Here is a 21,707-nt window from a genome sequence, read left to right as displayed (position 1 = left end):
CATCTAAAAGGATCCTACTTGAAATCTAAATGAGCTGGAATGGGATGGTTTATGTCAACCTGGATAGTAGGTATATAGACTCCAGACCACTCATTGAATAGATTAAGCCCACTTATATACACCAGAATCACTGTTCAACAGTACAAAAAGAAGCACTTCCATCTACACATGTTCTCATAATAGCAGATATATGGAAATGGCAAAAGAATGGGGGAAACGCCCGAGGAAACATTATTTCTATTTATTTCACCTCAACCCATATCCTTCACCAGGAAATTGCCTCGAAATCCCTGCGTCCCCTCTTCCTGTTGTGCCCTCAAGGTCCCGCCACAATTTTATTTATTTTTTATTGATTCATTTATTTTTATATTTGTCAAAAAAAAAATCTGAACGGAATAATTAGGTATCATGCAGCTAATCTTGTATTAAACGAACAATGGGGGAAGAGAACCACAGTCACTGAATTAATAGAAAACAGCGAAAGTAATATAGCAGTGAAAAGGAAAAGGGGTGTGGGAACAGATGAGGCAGAAAATATGCTAGTTGTACTGTTATACACGTAAAATGAGGAGAATTAAGAAAAGAAAGATTAGGAAAACCAGATTAAAGAAATAGAAAAAATGACAGGTTCTGAGGAACAAAACGAAGCAGAGGAAATGTATCTTAAAAGGATATAGCAAAGGGGCTTGGCACAAGAAGAAAGGGGAAGAAGAAAAGGGAACTTGGAATTTGTATAGCGAAATAGTCACGGCAACAAGAAAAGCAGCAGAAAAAATATTGAAAAGAGAAGAGAGAGAAAAGAAAGCGAAGCGTAGTGATTAATTTTACCTAGAGGAATAGAGAGTTAAAAGGAATAAAAACGAGAAAGAAAGAAAAAAGCCATTAATTAGTAGGGGGTTTGAGTGAAACTGTAATGCCGAACAAGAAGCTCGTAAAAATGTGTTTGGAGACAAAAAAAAAAAAAAAGAAAAGAAAAGAAAATATGAACACCCCCCACCAGAGCTGAGTAGAGACAAGAAGAAAAAGAAAAGAAAAGTCTATACAGTGAGCACGAAGACCGTCAATCGACTGTGCGTTGGTATTAAGAAAGGGAGGGGGAAAGGGACGGAATGGGTAGGGCGATTGAAGGGTGGAAAAAAGGGCGTGAAAAACCAGCAGACTAAAGCTGAAAGGGATACATGATAGTAAAGTGCAACAACAAGAGAAACGCTAACTACCCGATTTCACTTCCCAACCTCCCACGCGCCGTAGCGGTTCCGTATTATTTCGATTATGTTATACCTTAGCAAATTAAGCAAAGGGTGAAAAGAAGAAAGGACCCAAGATCGTCACTCTCGCTAGCGAATTTATTTTAGATGGCGACGTTTTTCATCCCCTCCAAAGCCTCAGCCTCCAGTCCTGTCGGTGAGCGTGGTGTCGTTACGTTGCTTTTGCGGTTTTCCTTTTCCTTTTCTTTTGAATTGCCAGAAGTTGACCCTTGCTCAGCGGATTCTTTGGTGGTGACTTCACCAATCGATGTGTTGGCGGTATTGGTTGTGCTCACTGTGTTTGTTGTAGTGGAAGGGGAGGCAAGTTCCGTCGGCTCATCCAGCTTCTTAAAAGTATCAGAATTTGACGATGAAGGGACATCTACCTTGTCGTTACTGGGATCTGAAACATCCGTTGACGTTGTCTCCTCCGCGACTCGTGAGAGAGGGCTTGAGATGCCAAATGTCGTCTTTGGGCTGGCATTTGGGCCGCGAGAGGGGAATCGGTGGGGGGAACGTCCGCGTTCGTCACCGTTGACGGTTGGGGTTCCATATGGAGAATCTCGGTTTCCATTCACACTAGTATTCACACCAAGGCTGTTCGTTGGCTTTCTCCTTGGTGGCTTCCGGCCATACTTTTGATCTGCACGCCAGCGAAGGATTTCAAGATAAGGTGGCTCCACACCTGGTTGTTTGAATTGCCTTAGTTTAAGTTCACCCGAGTCTTCGTCCACAAAAGATTTTGGGGAACATAGATCCTCCGCAACAATGGCTAGAAACGCAGCCCATGAACGCGCAACAACGTATTTACAGTCGTAGTCACGACCAAATAGGATCACCTGACCCCATTTTCCCGAGGGACCTGGCGCTAGATCGATGGCAATATTATTTCCACCCCAGTCGCGAGCAAGCGGAATCCAGCTTGGGTGAGCATATGCTTTCTGGATGGCCTTTGGTGGTTGTGAGTCCTGTTTGTCCAACAATTCCTGTCTCCACAATGTGTTCGAGCCTGTTTGGGTTGGCGGAGGCCCAGATGAGGAAGAAGCAGGTGAGCTGCCGCCAAAAACTTTCGAGGGTGGTTGAGGAGGGGAGAATGAAGAAGTACTGAGAAATTCCTCGTTTACGGTTCTCCAATTTTTCCATTCCTGGACAATTTCCTCGCAATCGAGCAGCATGCAGCCGAATATGATGCCAGTTGGCGTTCCACCGCGTTCTTGTCCGTCATGAATCTGTAAGGATTCCCGAACCTCGAGTGGAAGACTGCAGTCCAATTCGTGTTCCAGCTCATTGACATCATTCTGAGAGCATCCTTCACACAACTGATCGTAAAGCTCCTCGTAGTTCTTTTCCGCCCATAGATCAATCTTTTTCCAAGAATGCGAAACTGGAGGAGGCAGGGGGGCGCCGTCATGGAAACTTTGCATTTGTATCTCCGTGGGAGGGACGCTACCGGCGCCAATGTGTTCGGCTGATTTCCTTTGCTGGGATGATAGCGACCTTATTCCTGGTGAGTAGGGTCGAACAGGAGGCGTGACTCCCCTCTGCGAACCCGTCCAGCCCGGGCTGGACGATCGTTGGGCAGGATTGTCTTCGAGAGATGTCAAATCTGGACGAGATTCGACTGCGCTTGTGACCACGGAAGTGAGAGGAGCATTGCGGTTTTGGCTGAGGGGAACATGTTGACCGCTTCGGTAGGGAGAATCGTGGGAGGCGTGTCTGTCATTTGAAGTCATGGTATGCCAGAAGGAGCGAAATGCCGAAACAAATCTGGAGCGGATTAGCAGCGGCCAATTCAACTTCCTCCTCCTCCTCCTCCTCCTCCTCCTCCTCCTCATTATCATTATTATTATTGTCAGAGGGTAAGGGTAGTAGCTAGTTGATAAGTGATACTTACGTAGATGCCATGGCAGGCGGGAAAGTTGTTGTGGTGGAGCTGATTGGCTGCGTGTGGTATATATTTCTTCGAGACTCGACTCCAGGGAGATAGATTCCAAAGTGTTATCCAGAGAGAAGTTGTTTGGGTATCAACAATCCCACGGGGGAGATGAAAATAACCACAGTGTAACTTTATCCGAAGAATTAGTAGACGGCCGCGAAGAGGCAGCGGTAAACAACACACACAGGAGTATCCAGGGAGTGAGCAGACTTGGTAACATAGAGATTGAACTTCCAATCACACAGTCTGGGGAGGCGGAGGAAATGAAAGGGTCGAAGAGAGACAATGAGAGATGCGAGACAGCGAGGGACTAAGAGGAGAGGAGAGGAGAGGATATCCTGGTGGTTAGGCAGTGGATGGGGTGTGAAGAGAACAAGATAGATTAGGTTGGTTGGTGGGTTGGTGGGTGTTGAAGCTGACGACGTTGGAAGGGAAAAGTTGAACGACAAACGGCAGCACAGCCAATGAGCAGGGGGCGGCAGTATTGGGTACCGTGAAACACGCTTGCTAAAATGTGGCGGTTAGGTACCTGGCACTTGCTCGAGAGCCCCTCGAACCGTTGGACGGGTGTTTGTTTGCGGCAAAAGGACCGAGGAAATATCTAAAATCTATACACTCAGAGACAGTCATAGCGGGTATCTTCTGCTGCTGTTGACTTATGCAAAATTGGATTTTGTGAGCTGGGTGTTGATTTTTTCTTTTTCTTTTGTGTGTGTGTGTGTGTGTGTGTGTGAGAGAGAGAGAGAGATTGCCCTGCTCTTAGTGTACATTTCTCACCTATAAATTGGCTGCTATACACCCTATACCGACATCAATCAAAATCCATCCTCCTCCTGATCTTAATTACTCCACTCTGCTCTCTATTCCATTCCTCTCCCAAAAGACAAGAATAAAACGAATCTCTGTGTTGCAACCATGAAATGACGCAAGGTTACGTTCTGTCCCTGAAACCAAAAAATTTTAACCTTCAACATGAACCATAGAAATCCTTCGATCTCCCATCCGCAGAACTTGAAATCGGATCCTCTTCCAATCAAACATCTCCTCGAGCCTCTCCCGGTCGGGTCCTCATCCTGGCCCCAAGGGTTATTCCAAAATTCTTTCCCTAATCTTGAAAATGGGGAAAAATAAACATGACACCCGCGGCCTTTCCCCCACTCTGCTGAAGTTCGTCGTGACCAAAAGTATTTTGAACGGTTGTACAGATAACTTTAGTTATATTTTTATTGGCTTTTTGATATGTATGTATTACTTTTCTTTTTCCTTTTTTTGTCCCTCACCGGCTGGGCGCTATTAAGCATAATCTATACCCCTGGAATTGGACGCGCTGGGGCGCATATTCAACGCCTTCTGGATCTGTGGGCAGGCTGATGTCAGTTGGACGCCCTTTAAAAGCCGAAAAACCGAGGGAAATTATCCAACCAAACAAGGTCACTATGACCAGCAGGATGCTTATGCTGATATCGTTATTATTCATTATTATTATTATTATATATTATTGCTATTTGCTATTTTTATTTCATGGCGATGATCACCCGGTTTCGGGAAGCAGATGCTGAAGAAATTTGAAAATTACTCTGCAAAACATGAGGAAATGGGGCTTTAAAATTTTGCATGTGAAAGAACTCCGAGTGAAATAAATAAATAAATAAATAAATAAATAAATAAATAATAATAATAATAATAATAATAATAATAATAAAAGTCTGTAGCCAAAGTATCGCTCTCAACTCATCATCTCTCATTCTCTGCTTCTGGTATTCACTTTACAGGATAGCTGTTTCAAAATTTCTAGTCCAGGTATCTTTGAAAATTAAGTATTAGAATTAAAACACTTGTCAGGCTCTGATCTTCAGAGCTGAAATAGTCATAAAATAATCCACAGAAACATATGCGGCTGAAGAAACAAGATGTAAGAAAAGAATGTAAATTAGCTTCTGGCTACAGTGATTGCCGGCAAAAACAAAAGAAAAAGTTCATAACATATCATGCTTGATAATGTCAATCTCGTCAAGAGAGAAGAAGAATGACAGCATAATAATCAAGTAAGCGAGTGTAAGAGAAATCAATCAATATTATCAAAACAAAATCTGAGAACAGTGAGGATGGACCAAAAAGAAAAGAAAAAGAAGCGAGAGAGAGGGAGGGAAGATGTGAGCAAATAAGTGACAAACTAAACAAACCAAACATAGAAAAAATCTGAAATGAATCAAGACAAATGAGTGTCTGTTTACAGCAAAGTAAACAGGGGTATAGGGCATGCAAGGAGCACTCCTGTTGAGCTTGGCTGAAGGAAAAAGGCCAATGGAAAAAATGTCACGCACGCTCTCTGAGTAATCCTATCCCAACATCCGATGTCCTCACTAAATCCACCCCTCCGTGAAATCCCTCTACAAATCTCCCCGTCTCTCCTAGACGCCGTGTTAATAGAAATCGGAAAAAAGAAGATTGCACGACGATGACAAGCGGGAGACCTTGAAAAGTAATGCACCAAGCCAACCGGTCATATAATCATATCGATACACCTCGAAAGGGATAACTGAACCCAAAAGGAAACCCGAAAATCGGTCATGAGATGGTGCAAAAAAAAAAATAAAAATAAAAATAAAAATAAAAAAAAAATAAAAAATAAAAAATAAAAATAAAAATAAAAAGGCAAAAGGAAAAAGAAAAGCCTATAGCCAGATAAATCCGAGCCTTGCGGATCACAAAAGTAAGAAAACGATGCGAGTCAGAACCGGGATCGGTTAACAGAGAGAATAAATTGTGTTGAAAAGAAAAATGGAAAAAAAAACCATCATTCCTTAAGAAGACCCGGGTTTCACGTTATTCGACCATTAATAGCGTGTAAGAAAAGTAAAATATCGGAGCGCTGAATATGCAATATGTGCAAAAAGACCTCGTCCGGGAAATCATCGGAAAAAGAAATGATCCATGGATATGGTCGACTAGAGATACAGTAAAACCCCGCTATCCTCAACTATGATTAGAATCGAGCTTCAAAATGCGGCGTAAATCAGCTTCCATCTGCCTGGGGTCGACAGGGTTGGTTCTAGGAGAATTTGAACGTAAAGAAGACACGTCGGAATTGAAGTATGGGAGGGTTCTGTTTGGAGAAGGAGATGCAAGATTTACGACGGTCTGAGAGCGCTTTAGATTGTTCTGAGCTGATGAAGGGCCGCGTTCCGTTGAAAATGGGGTGCTGTTGATAGGGCTAGTAGAAGAAAGTTCTCGACGAAGGTTGGAAGATGGAGTTCGAGTTGCTTGAGAACCGTTGTAGACGGACGACAAGTACTGGTGTGCAATGCTACCACTTCCCAGACTGGAACCTTTAGGAGAGCCTTTATGATCACCGAACGGAATTGGAGTTGACGGACCAGATGCATGTCGAGAAAGAGGCACGGCGTTACCAGGAGTCCAACTTTTGGAACTGAAGATGTTTGAGTCTTTGTACACCTTAGGCGATGCAGAGGATGGACGTTGTGGTTGAGGATTCAATAGCAAATTCTTTAGCGCTTCGGTTTTGGCCTTTCTCTGGTCCTCGTCGAGTGGCAGGCTTTCATTCGACCTTGAAGGGGAGCTGGCTGATCGAAGAGCATTGATTCGATCCTTGAAAGGAGTGGCGAAAGACGGCCCGATTGCCATTCTGCGACTATCGCGAGATTCCAGCTCAATAGGAAAGATGCCCCCCGGACTCCTTTCTGATCGATGGAGGGTTACCCGCGCTGTAACGTTTGGCTGCGCTTGCGACGGTCTCCCAGGCGTGGGCTCTCCGCTGCCGGATCTATTCGTCACTTTTGCACCTTTTGCGGATTTAAAGAGGAATTCCAGCGGTGAGGGGTTCTCTACTGCATTTTCTGGAATAGATACGGCTGCTTTTGGTTTTGCTGGCGTGGCTTCCTGGGGGCTTGTATCCTCCGAATCATCTTCGAGTGAATCAGGGCTTTCCGTATCTGGAACGGATTTAGAGAAAAAAGTGGGTATTGGCAGAGCTGAGGGGGCGGGAGACGCATGGAAAGTCGGTCCAGCGTAATGCGAGCCATCGGGGAGAGAAGATAATATGTTTGGTTGCGATGCTGAATGGCGGTGGCTGTGGCCAGTCCCATTGACTGCCGGGGATGGTTTCGAATTTTGGTTATTTTGGTTATTTTGGTTATTTTGGCTATTCTTTTTCCCAAACCGGCTCTTCCTCTTCTGCGATGCACCTTCAGAGAGAGTATTACTGAAAGCTTCCTCGGTACTGGGGCTTGGGGGGCTCGATCGAGGTTTGGGGGGTATGAAACGGTTCGGAGAGTCGCTAAGGTGTGTATTGTTGGCGAGAGGTGTAATCTTAGAAGGTTTACGGTTACGGCGGGGATTGCGAGGCCCCTTCGAAGTGGTAGGAATTGGAGTCGACATTGAGACTTTCGGAATAAAAAAAAGAGGCTTAATAAATAGGCAGCCTGTTAATAGAAATAATAGAAGGAAATAAATAAACAAGCTAAGAAGCTATATGCGCAGGATCAAATGGAACACCAAGACTGAGAGTATGAGAAAGCAGTTCTATTCAGGGAGCATAAAACGGTCACACAAGAGTAGCAAGGGAGTCACGAATGTGCAGGACCAAAGCTGGCTTCTCGAGGACGTTTCCTTGGGGGCGGTGATGGGGTTATGGATCTTCGTGGTTGGATAGTTGGAGGGAATGACTGGGTGGAGAAGGAAACAGATGCCCGAAGCATATTCATAATTTGAGAAGAACACACATAAGTGGTGGAGCTGGAAGAGAATAAAATAGTAGCTAGAGCTTAGGAAGCGCAGAAGCTTAGGAAGCGCGGAAGATGGTGGAAGAGAAGATATTGGGATGGATGTTGCATGTTCGGATGTCGGATCGGATGTCAGAGGATGTTTGTGGCTGCTGCGAAGAGAAGAAGAGGCGGGATGGGGCAAGAAGCCACAGCTAACCAACCGTTTAACCAAAGAAGGTTTGGTTCAGTTTGGGTGGCGCAGTTATTCCTCGGGTTCGGAGTTTGTTACCAAACAAGGACAAGGACACTACGGAGATAGGATGTTCCGGTGGGCTTTCGCGGTCAACTGCTTGCTTATGTTATAACCCATCTCGGTGCGTGGACACGGGGATTTCGGTCGATAACATGACGGCTGTTTCTTTAATGTATCAAACAAACTCCCCTAAGGCTGGACTGCGTAGGGTCCTCGAGGGTTAGATCTGCGAACCTTTACACTTCTGGAACGCGTTTTATTCTGTCAATGCTAATGAAAATACCCTGTGATTTGGAGGTATATTTTAGTGAAGGCACCAGCCGCTGAAAGAGCTCTCCATTTTTACCTTCACTACATATCCCCTTGACAACCCCACTCCATTACGATACCCCGCTCTCTATTCTATTTCAGCTGTTCCTTGTTATTTGAAAATATCGTCTTGCTTCAGCCGCCATCCATCATTTAGTAAACGCATAATACCGTCCGTCGAGACCCCAGATCATGGCTGATGTCGAAATGAAAGATGCCGCTCCTGGTGCCTCAGGGAAATCAAAGGCGGTTACAAAGGGGAAATCCGCCATTGGCGAAGGCAAAGGAGATTCAAAAAAGCGGTTCGAAGTGAAGAAAGTCTGTCGACGGACTGCTCTACATTCTTCCCCGGTATACAACCCACTTCATACACTGACAGTTGCTGTTACCTCTTTATAGTGGAACGCCGTCGCTCTGTGGGCATGGGATATCGTCGTAGATAACTGTGCCATTTGCAGAAACCATATCATGGACCTATGTGAGTAGATTTCAGTCAAAAGTCTTGTGAAATTCATCTTACTTGAATGGAATGGTCGCTTACTTTTACTTCCTTATGCAACAACCTTAGGCATCGAATGCCAGGCAAACCAAGGGTCATCCACAACAGAGGAATGCACTGCTGCTTGGGGAATTTGCAATGTGAGTCCATTTTGTTTGTTTGTAATCATTTGCATATATATATAGATTATACTTTAGGATATACTCGTTACAGGACTAACCTGGAGTGAAACACGATCATCTATGTATAGCACGCATTCCACTTTCACTGCATCTCGAGATGGCTGAGAACCAGACAAGTGTGCCCACTGGATAACAGGGATTGGGAGTTCCAGAAATATGGACGATAAACTATCCTAAATATATGCAATCGATGGACAGATTTGCATGTTAGATGACGGGAATCTCACAAGCGCCCTAAGATCGACGCCTAAAATACGAACGTGCCTCGGGATGGTATCTGGCAGAGCAAACCTACGAACGAGCTCCCTAGACCCGGTTAACATTTGGCGAAAGAGATTGGAATGGCGGCTATGGTGTTAACGAAATATACATAATGAAGCACGATTTTTATAGAGTTTTCCATGCGTAAATAAATGGCAGCAGAGAGGGAACAACCCTATTCCATTTACTGCTGAGTTCTTTGGTTCTCTCCCTCTTTCTGTCTCCTTGCTTCCTGCCGACATTCCGCGGTGTAAATGAACCAAAAGACCACCCCCAAGGATATGTAGGATATAAATATGCTGGCCAAAGGAACCTCTTCCATTTATCATGTAATAAAAATCAAAAGACAGAGAGGGAGGCACATGCATTCCTTTGTCACATTCCTTCCTCCCCGCTCCACCCATCACCGTTTGCCCCCATCCACCACAATCCCTTCCCTCCCCACACCCCCAGACCCAACAATCAACCACGGCTCCGGATGCTTGTTATACATGGGCCACGGCGGCACAACCACCAATGTCGTTATGAGGATTCCCGCCAACCCGATCCAGAGGGTCAGATGTACATCTTGGGACACATAGCCGACGATAAATGAGATGGCCTGTGTTTTTGCGCGAAGGGTTAGGTGGTTGGTTTTTCATTTGGTTGTCTACAGAAGAGTACTCACGGCGAAGTGGATGATTAATCCTGTGCAGAGCTGTTCCGCAATGCGCTGGCCGTAAAAGTCCTATAATAGATATAGGCATTAGCTCCATTTCCCAGCTGGGTATCATCGAGACAGTTATCTACTCCGTGGATATCGTGTTTGCAATTCCGACTTATTGTCGGAATGCGCATTGCTTGTCGCCGTTGGCTTCCTTGCGCAAACGTGTCCTCTTTTAGGTATGACATTGAAAACAGGTAAAGGGGGAATACTTGGCGCATTGATTGTATATACATACTATTTGGGCTTCGAAGATATCTTGGAGTGGGGCGAGGAGGTCATCCATATTGAGGTGCTCTGTTGCATCAGTGATTTGCATGTATTGAAGTTTTAGCTTCTGCTTGGTAGAGGAGGGCCTCGAAATTAGTAGTCTAACCTGAATTATGCTAGCCGAAAACCTTGTCCTTTCACTCTTTGATTGAGGAACCAAAGATCTAAAATTACTTCAATTGTTTATTTTAGTTATTTGTTGAATTATTTTTAATTCTCTAATCACTCTTTCAATTTGATTGCCGAATATTGTTCTGATGCCCAACATTTCTCTGAATTCGCAATCTTCTTATCTCACCAGCAACTGGTTTAGCACTGATGAATTAAGAAGCTCAAAGAGGAGGAAAGAAGAAATAGTGAAAGAAAATGAATAATAATTATAAACTCTGGGGTGTAATTTGAAATCAAACCCTACACTCCAAATGGAGGGAGAAGGATAAATGCAACAGGGGATAAAAGCTTCTCCTGGCCACAAGGGCTGAGATGATGTTCTATCTCTCTGATCGAAGAAGACGCGACCAATCCCCGAACGAGTGAATCAGAGCCATCTTGACAGATCGAAATCGGTTACAATACCTTTGAATATATGGGAACCTCTTGTACCATTGTTCATTTAACCACCCGTCCTTTATCTAACAGGGCAACGCCATGCTTCATCTTATCTCATCTTTCTTTCTTTCTTTTTCTACTTCATATTTAAGACTCTTTCGGTTTCGAGTCTTGTTTAGCAGCGCCAGCTGTTGAAAAAAGATGATGACCTACGAAACCTCCCGACGTAACGGAACTTTTTCCATTGTCCTTACTCAGGAATGGTGATCTATTCTTAGAAGTTTTTAACTACTTCAATTATATTTGCATTTGTATATATAATTCATTCATATCTTCTCGCCTTTCAGCAGGAATGAATTCAGATCTTTTAAATCTCGTCGAAGGAATATATCTATGCTTGATTCTGTCTATCCATTTCCAGCAAAACATTTGGGACGCCGGCGTCATATCCTTTATTCATGAAAGGCATGGATACCCACGTTGGAGAGAGTGAGAGCTTGCACTCTCTATTAGGGAAAAGGCACTTAGATACATCTTAGCAAACTTCATGGTTAGTTCTCTCTTAGACAATAGGATTCTAGAGCGGTTTGGCGTACCTTATAGCGAAGGTAAGCAGGTCATTTTCCCAATCACTAGAAGTTACGAAAAAGCGAGATAGCGCACTAATACCGATGCTAGAATTGTCTGACACCAACAAAGGGAAAAGGCTTGGATTGGAGGAAACTAACAATCAGATCCTGCAAACAAGATATCCACCAACAGCAGTTCCCATTAATCCCAGTAGAACCACCTTGCCATCACCACCCATTCAACCCCCAGCACGTCGATTACGCAACAGTCAACGGAGAAGAGCGCAATCACGACGAGGCACTGTCCCTACATCCTTGAAGACCAATTTCCAAGCCCAGAAGGATATCCGAATTAACGGAGAAGTAGAAGGATTATTTGGAGGGGAGAGGAGGAGTTGGGGGGGGGGGGGGGGTGTCCTGCTGAGATTCCTAATAGCCTTTGATTCCCCGAGCGGAATCGAGGGAGGGCAGCCAAGTAATATGTTGACTACCCGTGTGCGACACAGCTATCGGTTGAATCAGCCTCTATTGTGGCCTGAAACCCAAAGGATAGAGCCGGAATTAAGGTGGGATCTAGAGAAGCATACTATATGGCGTGTGTCGAGCTGCGGGTATGTGTGCTGTATTTGGATATCCATGGATGTCGTATGTCGTGCACTTGGTGGGGTGGTGCAGAGATGTCTATGGATGCTTCTATGCAGTTGCGCAGTCAGATAAGACAAGTTGGCTATTCTGCAAGAAGGGTCCTCACAACAACTATTCCGTTTGAATCTGGGTAATCTATTAGATGCCAGGTTTAATGAAGCCAAGATGTCTAGAAAGATTCGTTCTTCCCCCCCGCCCCGGGGATTCTTTATTTTCCCTGCGAATGGATAACTCATTACTGCGTACTATCCCTAGATAACAGATAGATATTTGAGCCAAGAGGACAGATAATTAACCGCAACTCCCCGTGTCTGTAAGTTCTTCACAATTTAGCATGCATCTTGGAATATTACTATCAGGCCTGTTCATCGAGTCTGCAAATCTTTTTAAACCCGAATCCTGATCAAGCTTTTTTTGATCGGAACCTGGTTGGTTGAGATCCTTTGGCCATAGGTAGTCCGGGCGACTTTAATCCCAGCTATTTTCACTCCTAAGCACAAATATATTCGTAGTGTTGGAAGGCTGTTGAAGTTTCAGTTTTGGAGGAGGTGAGAGATAAAACCAGATATAGCGGTTACATTTCTCACAGATGGATAGAGGAAGAGTTAGTGGTGGTGGTGGTCGTCATCAAGTCTGTGATATAAAGCGAGGGAAAGAAAAACCAGGCCTGGAAATAACGGATTTGAGTCACAGGGAGAGTAAGATCATGGGGACATGTCCGTGGTGCCATTACGTATGTCATAGACGTGCTTGGGGGGGGTGGGGTTGGAAATACATCACAGTGGACGCAGGATGGGGGTCCAGAACCCCGCAGGCGCAGACGAGCTAGCCCTTGATGCAATGCCCCTTGCCCAGCTAGCACTCCCTATAACTCCCGCTCTGTAGTAGACTACCCTCTGCCCTGGAGCGCCCCCCGGGCCTGGCACCCAGCCCTTATTGGACGCTTAGGTTGACTTTTCTGCCGCCGCGCTGCCGAGCCAAGCCTGAAAAGTTTAACATCCCACTAAATTCGCCCCACCGCCAAACCTCACTCCAAGCTTCCGACTTCAATTCCAACCTCACCTCACCCTAGATGAATATCACCCTTCATCCCCCCCTCTGGCCATCCACGCTCCTGTTAGCCCACGCTGTGGATATATGTTACAGACTCTAACCGTTTTGTTTCTCACTCCGCTGATATTGTTTCCAACTGTCTAATCGGGTCTATTCTTCTGAGTCTTGTTTTCTCTACGAAGTTTGCAGGCAAGACTTGTCTTCAAACTAGACAGTCAGCCAGCGAGCCGCTCTCTCCTCTCCACGCCGTTCAATCCAGCGACCCTGGAGTTATTCAACTACCATTCTGAGACTACAGTCAAGTTGGCGGGGCTCAACTATACCCAGTTCTTCTTCATCCACCCTCTCCTGGGGCCAAAATTTCGGGTCTTCTCTGGGGGCGACACTCGACCTCCATAACTGGACTTTCCCCATCTCAAGATTATTTATATATATATATATCAAGGCTACTCAAGCCTACCACGGACGAAAGAATCCCTTCTGCCCATGGGCTGGGCTGGAGGAAAGCAGAGGCTGCTTAACCGTTGTGTGTTTGCGTCTCCCCCGCAAGATTTAAAGAGTTGTGGCCTAGTCAAAGGGCCGTGAGTTGCTCTCGGCCGTCTCATTTTCGACAAAACGTCCGCATATAGCGTGCGTCCTTTCGTAAAAACAAAAATCGACAACCCTGGCTTATCCAATTGATATCAACAAGGGTACCACTCATTCGCCATGAGTGAGTCGCCAAGATCCGAGAAGTACCAGACTAGGTACAGCACGCCTGCGCCAGAACTGGATGACCACCGCTTCCAGGCCGAGTCTCTCCCCAGAGCGGAGGCAACGGCAGAGAGTGTGCTTAGTTGGCAGGAACAGTTGCAGCAGGCGCGCCATGCGATAGAAGGAAACCTGAATCTGCGCCGTTTCAACGAATCCCTGCAACATGATGCGGGTCCTATCACCAGAGATTTTGAGAATGCAGTTGTCGATGATGAGCCCGATGGCATTGCGGAAATACGTCCATCTGTGAACTCTATGGCTGTTCGGTCGAGCGCTCAGAGACGCAGCTTCACGGTCCCGGACCGCCTGAGCCGTTCCCGGGCTTCGTCGACCTCGAGTGTGTCAACCTCCCCACCGAACTCTGTCGAGGCGTTTGCCGAGCCCCGCCGCCGTGGACGTGCGAATACCATAGAGAGCCATACCCCTTTGGACGTAGATGTTGTTCTCCAGAAGACAATGTCCACTGGCACCCAACACCGTCGCCCGACGTTTAGCAATGCCAGCGCCATTGGCCAGGAGAGCATGGACCCGAGAGCCAACCTCAATGAGGATGCGGACGTGTGTTTTCCTCCATACGATGAACCGGGAAAGACTTCCATCATCGACTTTGAGGAATTGGAGGAATTCGTTGCCCTTAGCAAACGGACGAGCCCAGTCCACCAACAGATGTGCCGCGTCGACCACCATCACCGTAAGCAGAGCTCGAGCTCGCAGAGCAAGCCCCGCATCTTTCACGATCTGCGACCTAAGTCTCAGTCTACGGATGTCCCCAAGATTTTTATGCGCCCATCGACTACTGAAAACAGCTCATCTGACTTCGTCGACCACATTACCCACGATCTTGAGAAGGGAGTGGGCAACACTGCCGATGAGAAGGAGGTCAAGAATCTCTACAACGAGAATGAGCGCAATCGCTTTAGCTTCTTCTCATCGGAGTATCAGAACACTGTCCATGCTTGCGAACTGGGCGCTCTGGTGCTTGAAGGAGAGACTTTCCGTGACCTGTTCCATCTGGGTCCGGAGGGAGGAGTATGGTGGCTTGATATCCTCAACCCAACTAATGAAGAAGTAGGAGCTATCTCCCGAGCGTTCTCCATCCATCCTTTGACAGCGGAGGATATTATGACTCAGGAAGCTCGAGAGAAAGTGGAGTTGTTCAAGCAGTATTACTTTGTTTGTTTCAGGACTTTCTTCCAGGATAAACACCATGAGGATTTCCTGGAGCCTGTGAACCTTTATATGGTTGTTTTCCGCGAGGGAGTGATCTCCTTCTCATACACTGAGAACCCCCATGCAGCCAATGTACGGAAGAGAATTGGGAAACTGCGCGATTACGTTTCCCTTAGCAGTGACTGGGTTTGCTATGCAATGATGTAAGTTTCGGACATTATACTCCATAACCTTCATCTTAAGAGTAACAACTAACAAATCCCCAAACCACAGTGACGATATCGTCGACAGTTTCGGCCCCGTCATTCGCGACGTCGAAATCGAATCCGAAGCAATAGAAGACCAAGTCTATATCGCACGCGTCGGGGACTTCAACGCCTTCCTCCCGCGAATCGGCGGCTTACGCAAAAAGGTGATGAGTCTCATGCGCCTGCTAGGTGGGAAAGCGGATGTCATCAAAGGCTTCTCCAAGCGCTGCAACGAGCAGTATTCTGTCACTCCACGTGGTGATATCGGCCTCTACCTTGGCGATATCCAGGACCACGTCGTCACTATGATGTCCAACCTTGGCCATTTTGAGAAAATGCTTAGCCGCTCGCATACCAATTACCTGGCCCAGCTTAATGTTACGAATCTTATGCTGGGGAACCATGTCAATAAGGTCTTGAGCAAGATTACATTCCTGGCGACGATTTTAGTGCCGTTGAACTTGATCTGTGGCCTTTTTGGCATGAACGTTCCTGTCCCAGGGGGCCAGAGCCATGGTTTTGGTTGGTTCTTTGGTATTTTGGGAGCTATCATGTTGATTATTGTTATTAGCTTGGTGATGGCTCGTCGGTTTAAGCTTGTGTGAAAAAGTTTTGTTTCTCGAGGGATAATGGCACTAAAAGACGTAATGGCTTCTGAGCTTTGCTTTTTTTCTCGACAATTCTTATATCTTTTCTTCCTTTGTCTGGTCATATCTTTGTATCGGCGGACTTATAATTTTGCGACTACCTTTGATTTTTTCCATTGATTTTGTTCATCTTTATATATATTTTGTCTTTATGCAATCCTTACATGGTTACAAGACCATGGCTTGGGAAAAGAAAATTGTTTGTTTTGCCGTTCATTGTTGATAGAGCTTAAATTCTCATCCATCTCTGTATACCTCTTGCGATGTGACTTTTAAATCCCATTATAACTAGAAGCAGCCTACGTCCAACGTCTAATGCACAAATCTTAACAATAAAGCCTCTTAATATTATATCTACTATTTTAGAATAGTTGTATATACATATTAAAAGCTGAATAAAACCTATCTACCCATGGTGGATATCTCTTAAATCAAACCCTTAGTCCCTGCGCCGAGCCCAATGATCCGTATGCACTTCATGAAAACTACTCCTAAGATTAAATCCTTTTTCCTTTCAGTGGTCAATAAAACTTTAACCAAGCTTTGGCCTTTTTATATTAAACCCACTAAACCCTTTCCCTTTGTCCTTTTCCCTCTCCTCCCTAGCCCTCTTCCGCTCCATATCCTCTTTCATGATACGTTCCGTGGCTGTGAGGGGTTTGGGCGGAGCTTCTACTTTCTTCCTTGTAGCGCCAGCCAGTGCATTTTTCTTTGAAACGGCGGCGAAGACGTTTTTAGGCTTTGAGATAGTGACGGCAGGTTTTAATGATGTTGATGTTGTTGCTGACAGTCCCGGCGTCATGGCAGTTGATTCTGAGGATGTGGGTGAAATTTGAGCTGCAGGTTGTGCTGGGTCTCGGTGCGCAAGGGTGGGCGATTCTGATTTCTTATCATTGCTCGCTGGAACTGGACAGGTTGAAACAACAGCAGAAGTAGCATTTCCCTTCGACAGCGCAAAATTCAACTTAATTTTCTCTCCTTCAGTCCGCTGCAACTCCTTTGGGGCTGCCTCCGCATCACCCCCATCGGAACCCTTCCCCGCGGCCTCCCTATCCCTTTTCGCCCTACGCACCTGCTCCTCTATCATCTTCTGCTCCAGCTCCTCATCCCCGCGATCCTGCATTTCCTTTCTTCGCAGTGCTTCCTGTCTTCTTAGGGCTTCCGGACTATTATCAATCCACGAGATGAAAATGCCCTTCTCACTCTCCTCAACCCTACAAATACCCTCGCGGCCTAAATATTTCGCAAATTCCGTCAGACTGGGCCAGCGTGTGGCGTTCATGTGTATATGTTCCTTGTTGGCGATATACTCTTGATAATAGTGGTTGATGTTGACTGCCTTTTCGCCGTGAGAGGTGCGGAGCTGTTTGAGGAAGTCGGAGAGGAACTCGTTGGAGTATTGCTGGATGTATTTGCGGGGGTCTTCGCCTACCAGCAACATCTGGCGCACATGCGATTCTGACTGGGTATGGCATTTGAAACCATTTTCATCACGCATCTGCCTTTGACATACTTGACAGTACCAGCGGAGACGCTGGAGGCCCTTCGATTTGAGCTTGTTGCTGAGGTATTTTGTGCTGCCTACTTCGGCACGAGGCATATCGGGCTTGTTAGTTGGTTCCCTAAGAATGAGTTTCTGGTTCTCTTCTTTTCTTCTTCTTCTTCTGCTTCTTCTACTATATGTAATTCGTTCTCTTTTATGCCACAGTTGAAGATGCATCTTGCTTTGAGGCGCGATGAAGCGTGGCGGTGGCTTAGTCATCCATATAGCTAACTTAACCGTTGTCCGGATTAATATTTATCCGATCCATATCCAACCTTGAGATGTTGACTCAGTGCCAAAGCACACCTATCGTTGATGAAACATCGTCTTCTACATCTCGGTCGCTAACTTCATGTTAATTGGGGCTGGGTGCTCTTTGTATCCTGTGTCCTCAATCGTTGTTTCATGAATCAATGGAACCCCGTCAAGACTGCCAAACCTGCAGGTTTCTAGCAGTTCAATCATTCGTTATGTAAACGCTTACCCTGGTTTCAGCTGTAAATTTGTCTCATATCAACGACGCATACGAACGCAAACCAGCTGGCACCTCAGTGTGCCCTCCCCATTTTGCACATCAAAGGCCTTAGGCCCTCTCATAACTACCGTTGAGCCGGAATCTGAGATACCGTTTGTGATGCCGTGCCCGAAATTATCCCCCTTGCAATCGCGATTCGTGGCCTCTCTAGCAGCCACTCTCTTCATCCTTATTCTCTACTTTATCCTTTCAAACCCAAGCTTCGCATATGCCATCGGAGTTGACTCAATAACACATGAAGACCATAACCATCCAATATCATTAGAGCTCAAGCTTTCCATCGACTTTGATACACCGTCTCCTGGGAACTCTCAAATTCCGGCTTCTAAACTGAATTTAGGCGGGGTGTCCGCTATCATTATGCGGAGAGCGCCAGATGGACTTGTTGCGTTAGCGAACAATGCCCCTGAAGAGAGAGAATTGGAACCGGGGGAGACACTTTATTTTAGGTTTCCCAAAGCAGCTTTGGCTGGCCCAAAGTCTGGTCCTCCTGCCGGACTTCCTGGGGGCAATGGGGTTGAGTTTTTGGATGGTTTGTCAGTGGATAATGATGAATTGGAGTTGCGGGATAATGACCTGGCTAAGCGGGCGACCAAAGTCTATATATCTGCAAACACCTGCTCGCAGCCTGTGTTTAATAATGCGACACGACGTGATCCGGATCCTGGACCGCCGCAATTACAGCTTTATGTCTCCACAACCGAAGAAATTCAACAGCCAGGCCCTGATGTTAATTCTCCGGATTTAAACGTTTTCACTTTTGATGATGGTTATGTGAACGCTACATTCGATGTTGAAGACGATATTTACATGGGGGTATCCGCGCCGAAGAACGAGAGCTACTCTGGCAAGTACAAATTCGAGATTGCAGCGTCAATTGATCAGTCGTTCCATGAAGCTGAACCTAATGTCCCATATCTATTCTTCGTCGATGGTGACAGCGGCGCTGCTTTGCTGCAGACAAGCGACATTACCCAAGCAAATCCTGATGATGAAATTTACAAGAAGTGGATGAGCCTAGATCCTCCACCATTTATAATGTTTGCCCACAATATGAATGATACGTCGATTCTTGGCTTGCAGAAATCCTTCTGCGGTTTAAAAAATAATGCCCAAATTCGCAAGGATGGTGATAATGTTCAGGTCAGCATGACTAACAGAGGTATAAATCGCAAACCGAAAGAACAATTCTATATCCGGGGTCTAAATAGCAGTTCATTCTATTATGGATTTTTGGCCATGGAAGGCAACTCCACCCACTCCGGCAGCGGAGTTGTGGGAGGAGGTGGAAAGGTCTGGAGGCCGGTGAACTTCAACACCAAATCAGGTACACATCATTTACCCCTAAGAGTTAATCCGATATACATGCATATCCCAGCCTATCACATACTAATCACCCACCAATAGAGAACAACTGCGCCATCCTATACAACCTCGACTTCTGCTCCGATGTCGCCTACGCCGTCCCTTCAAATCCCTCCTTAACCAGTGACGATCTCGCAAAATTCTACGACACCCACGCTGTCAACCTGTACAAAAACTTCACACGCTCACTCGCCCAAATCCCCTGTAACACCTCCGCCAAATCCCAATACTCGCTCGCTCGCAACTGTACCCACTGCGCCGCGGCCTACAAACAATGGCTGTGCGCCGTAACCATCCCCCGCTGCGCTGACTATTCCAGCAACCTCCCCTTCCTGCTCCCGCGCAACACTGCGCAGAAATTCACAAACGGCACTAGCATCGAGCTGGACAACCCGTTGCGCCAGACCGTGCTATCAAACTCATCCCGCAACCCATTGATCGACGAGCAGATCAAGCCCGGACCGTATAAGGAGGTTCTCCCCTGCCAGGACCTCTGCTATGAGCTTGTGCAGAGCTGTCCGGCCGCACTGGGCTTTTCGTGTCCCGTTGACACGTGGTTGAATGGCTCGTACGGAACAAGGAGCGTTGATGGCGATATTACCTGTAGTTACCTTGGTGCGGCGTATTTTTTGAATGGTGCTGGGTTTCTAAGGGAGGGCTTCATGTTCATTTTTTGGGGAGTTTTGGGATTTTGGGTAGTGTTTTGGATGTTATAGATGTGATACTGCCTTTTTCTTTCGTTCTTTATTTTTATTTTTTGTTTTTTGTTTTTTTTACGGTCGATTGGCGGCGTAGGCAAATTTTTATTTTCCACAGAAAGAGAAGACTAGAAACAAGAAAAAGGGAATTGGTTGGTTGAAGATATATACAGTTAAGATCATCGCGTCTTGGCAACGATTCATCCATCATTTGCTTGGTTGAAAATACAGTCGATGGCATTATCTTGAAGCAGAGTGGAAGTTCCATATATGCTTATGTTGCAGTTATCTATGAGACTCATTTGCTCTGATTGTCCTCAACTTCCCTTCTCTTTCTAATCCTATGCCTGACTCGGAGATTTCTTTTTAGGAGCATCTTCAAGAAACTAAATTCAGTTATATATATTGTCAGGCCTATCCGCCTTCTTATGTAATCCACACTGTATATAACTTCCGCGTAGCTAGCAATCACTACATAATCAATCAAGCAATCTATCCTTCACAGGTTATGAGACCTGTTTTGCGCAAATAACTGCCAATTCAGAGAATTCTTGTCAAATATAGTGTATATTAATCACTGCTCACTTCATTCAATATAATATTGTCTTATTTTATGTCAATTGATTGATTTGATGCACTCTTATATTATTATTATTTTTTTTCTGTGTTCAATTCATTCACTTAGTGAGTGAAAGAAAAATCTGCAACTTATTAATTTTTCAGTGACTGATCACACAAGAACACATCAATCTGCTCAATCAAGTTTATAGACAAGAATCTCACTGAATAAGATTACTCCATTATAAAGAAGATTAATATGACATGATGAAATATATGATGACTCACTTGTGATCATGATTAAGTCAATTCAGTTAATCTGACTGATCTGAAAATGATCAGGGGGCTCTGAGCTCACTGACCCTCTTAGAAATGTTTAAGAGTTTCAAGATTGAATCTTCTGAAATGTCTGATCAGCAAGCTGAGCTAATTATAGCTTCTACCACAGTGAGACTGATCTATCTATGTTGTGTTGAATATATTGATTCAACTCCTTCAGAAGATGAGGTGAAGATGTCTGTGACAATCTCTAATCTGCTGCTGACAATCAACTCTGAAGAATTGCAACTGAGGAGATTGAATTTTAAATGTCAAAAGATTGATTTAGAATTTCAAAAAGAGAGATGTAAAGAATTGTAACTTCAACTTCAATTGAAAAGACTCTGTTCTCAGAATGACAGAGTCATGATGTCTACAAATTCATCAGCAGGTTAACAATCAGCATAAAATCTGAACTTGAGATTCTGAATGCAATATAATCTCTATGATCTGGATAGCCACATCAGCAAGATGATCAGTCAGTTCAAACAAAATATTAAGTATGTCATTAAGCTGAATACTCTGGTTGAATTTTCAAATTACCTCTCCTGATATATGAATATGAAGGCCAAGCTAATTGACACTCAATGCTGAGTTATATTAGAGGACAAGCAAGTCAAAAGCCTTGATGAGAACTCTGAATGAGCTTTTTTTTAAAAAATCAAAAATCAC

The 21,707-nt window shown here is 45.2% G+C and overlaps 7 protein-coding genes across 7 annotated transcripts; 3 read left to right on the top strand and 4 right to left on the bottom strand.

Annotated features, from left to right (window-relative positions):
• Positions 1-1,351: 1,351 nt before the first annotated feature.
• PAAG_07373 (glucan synthesis regulatory protein) lies at positions 1,352-3,082 on the bottom strand (the record flags this gene model as incomplete). Its single annotated transcript, XM_002790790.2, has 1 exon — positions 1,352-3,082. The coding sequence occupies one exon, from the start codon at positions 3,080-3,082 to the stop codon at positions 1,352-1,354; it is 1,731 nt and encodes a 576-aa protein (XP_002790836.2).
• A 3,077-nt stretch (positions 3,083-6,159) lies between these two features.
• Positions 6,160-7,581, bottom strand: PAAG_07372 (hypothetical protein; the record flags this gene model as incomplete). The annotated part of the gene is made up of 1 exon (XM_002790789.1): positions 6,160-7,581. One exon carries the CDS (start codon positions 7,579-7,581, stop codon positions 6,160-6,162), a length of 1,422 nt encoding a protein of 473 aa, XP_002790835.1.
• Positions 7,582-8,661: 1,080 nt separating this feature from the next.
• On the top strand, positions 8,662-9,255 carry PAAG_07371 (RING-box protein 1A; the record flags this gene model as incomplete). Its single annotated transcript, XM_015846210.1, has 4 exons — positions 8,662-8,787; positions 8,869-8,947; positions 9,038-9,108; positions 9,166-9,255. 4 exons carry the CDS (start codon positions 8,662-8,664, stop codon positions 9,253-9,255), a joined length of 366 nt encoding a protein of 121 aa, XP_015700645.1.
• A 559-nt stretch (positions 9,256-9,814) lies between these two features.
• Positions 9,815-10,400, bottom strand: PAAG_07370 (hypothetical protein; the record flags this gene model as incomplete). The annotated part of the gene is made up of 3 exons (XM_002790787.2): positions 9,815-10,012; positions 10,079-10,138; positions 10,353-10,400. The coding sequence occupies 3 exons, from the start codon at positions 10,398-10,400 to the stop codon at positions 9,815-9,817; spliced, it is 306 nt and encodes a 101-aa protein (XP_002790833.1).
• Positions 10,401-13,908: 3,508 nt separating this feature from the next.
• On the top strand, positions 13,909-15,976 carry PAAG_07369 (hypothetical protein; the record flags this gene model as incomplete). The annotated part of the gene is made up of 2 exons (XM_002790786.1): positions 13,909-15,326; positions 15,397-15,976. 2 exons carry the CDS (start codon positions 13,909-13,911, stop codon positions 15,974-15,976), a joined length of 1,998 nt encoding a protein of 665 aa, XP_002790832.1.
• Positions 15,977-16,550: 574 nt separating this feature from the next.
• Positions 16,551-17,618, bottom strand: PAAG_07368 (zinc finger protein RTS2; the record flags this gene model as incomplete). The annotated part of the gene is made up of 1 exon (XM_002790785.2): positions 16,551-17,618. The coding sequence occupies one exon, from the start codon at positions 17,616-17,618 to the stop codon at positions 16,551-16,553; it is 1,068 nt and encodes a 355-aa protein (XP_002790831.2).
• A 577-nt stretch (positions 17,619-18,195) lies between these two features.
• Positions 18,196-20,177, top strand: PAAG_07367 (hypothetical protein; the record flags this gene model as incomplete). Its single annotated transcript, XM_002790784.2, has 2 exons — positions 18,196-19,423; positions 19,504-20,177. 2 exons carry the CDS (start codon positions 18,196-18,198, stop codon positions 20,175-20,177), a joined length of 1,902 nt encoding a protein of 633 aa, XP_002790830.1.
• Positions 20,178-21,707: the final 1,530 nt, after the last annotated feature.

Source organism: Paracoccidioides lutzii, assembly GCF_000150705.2.
Source record: "Paracoccidioides lutzii Pb01 unplaced genomic scaffold supercont2.23, whole genome shotgun sequence".
Classification (NCBI taxonomy): domain Eukaryota; kingdom Fungi; phylum Ascomycota; class Eurotiomycetes; order Onygenales; family Ajellomycetaceae; genus Paracoccidioides; species Paracoccidioides lutzii.
Note: the sequence above shows the minus strand (reverse complement) of the source record. Positions and strands in the feature narration are given on the sequence as shown.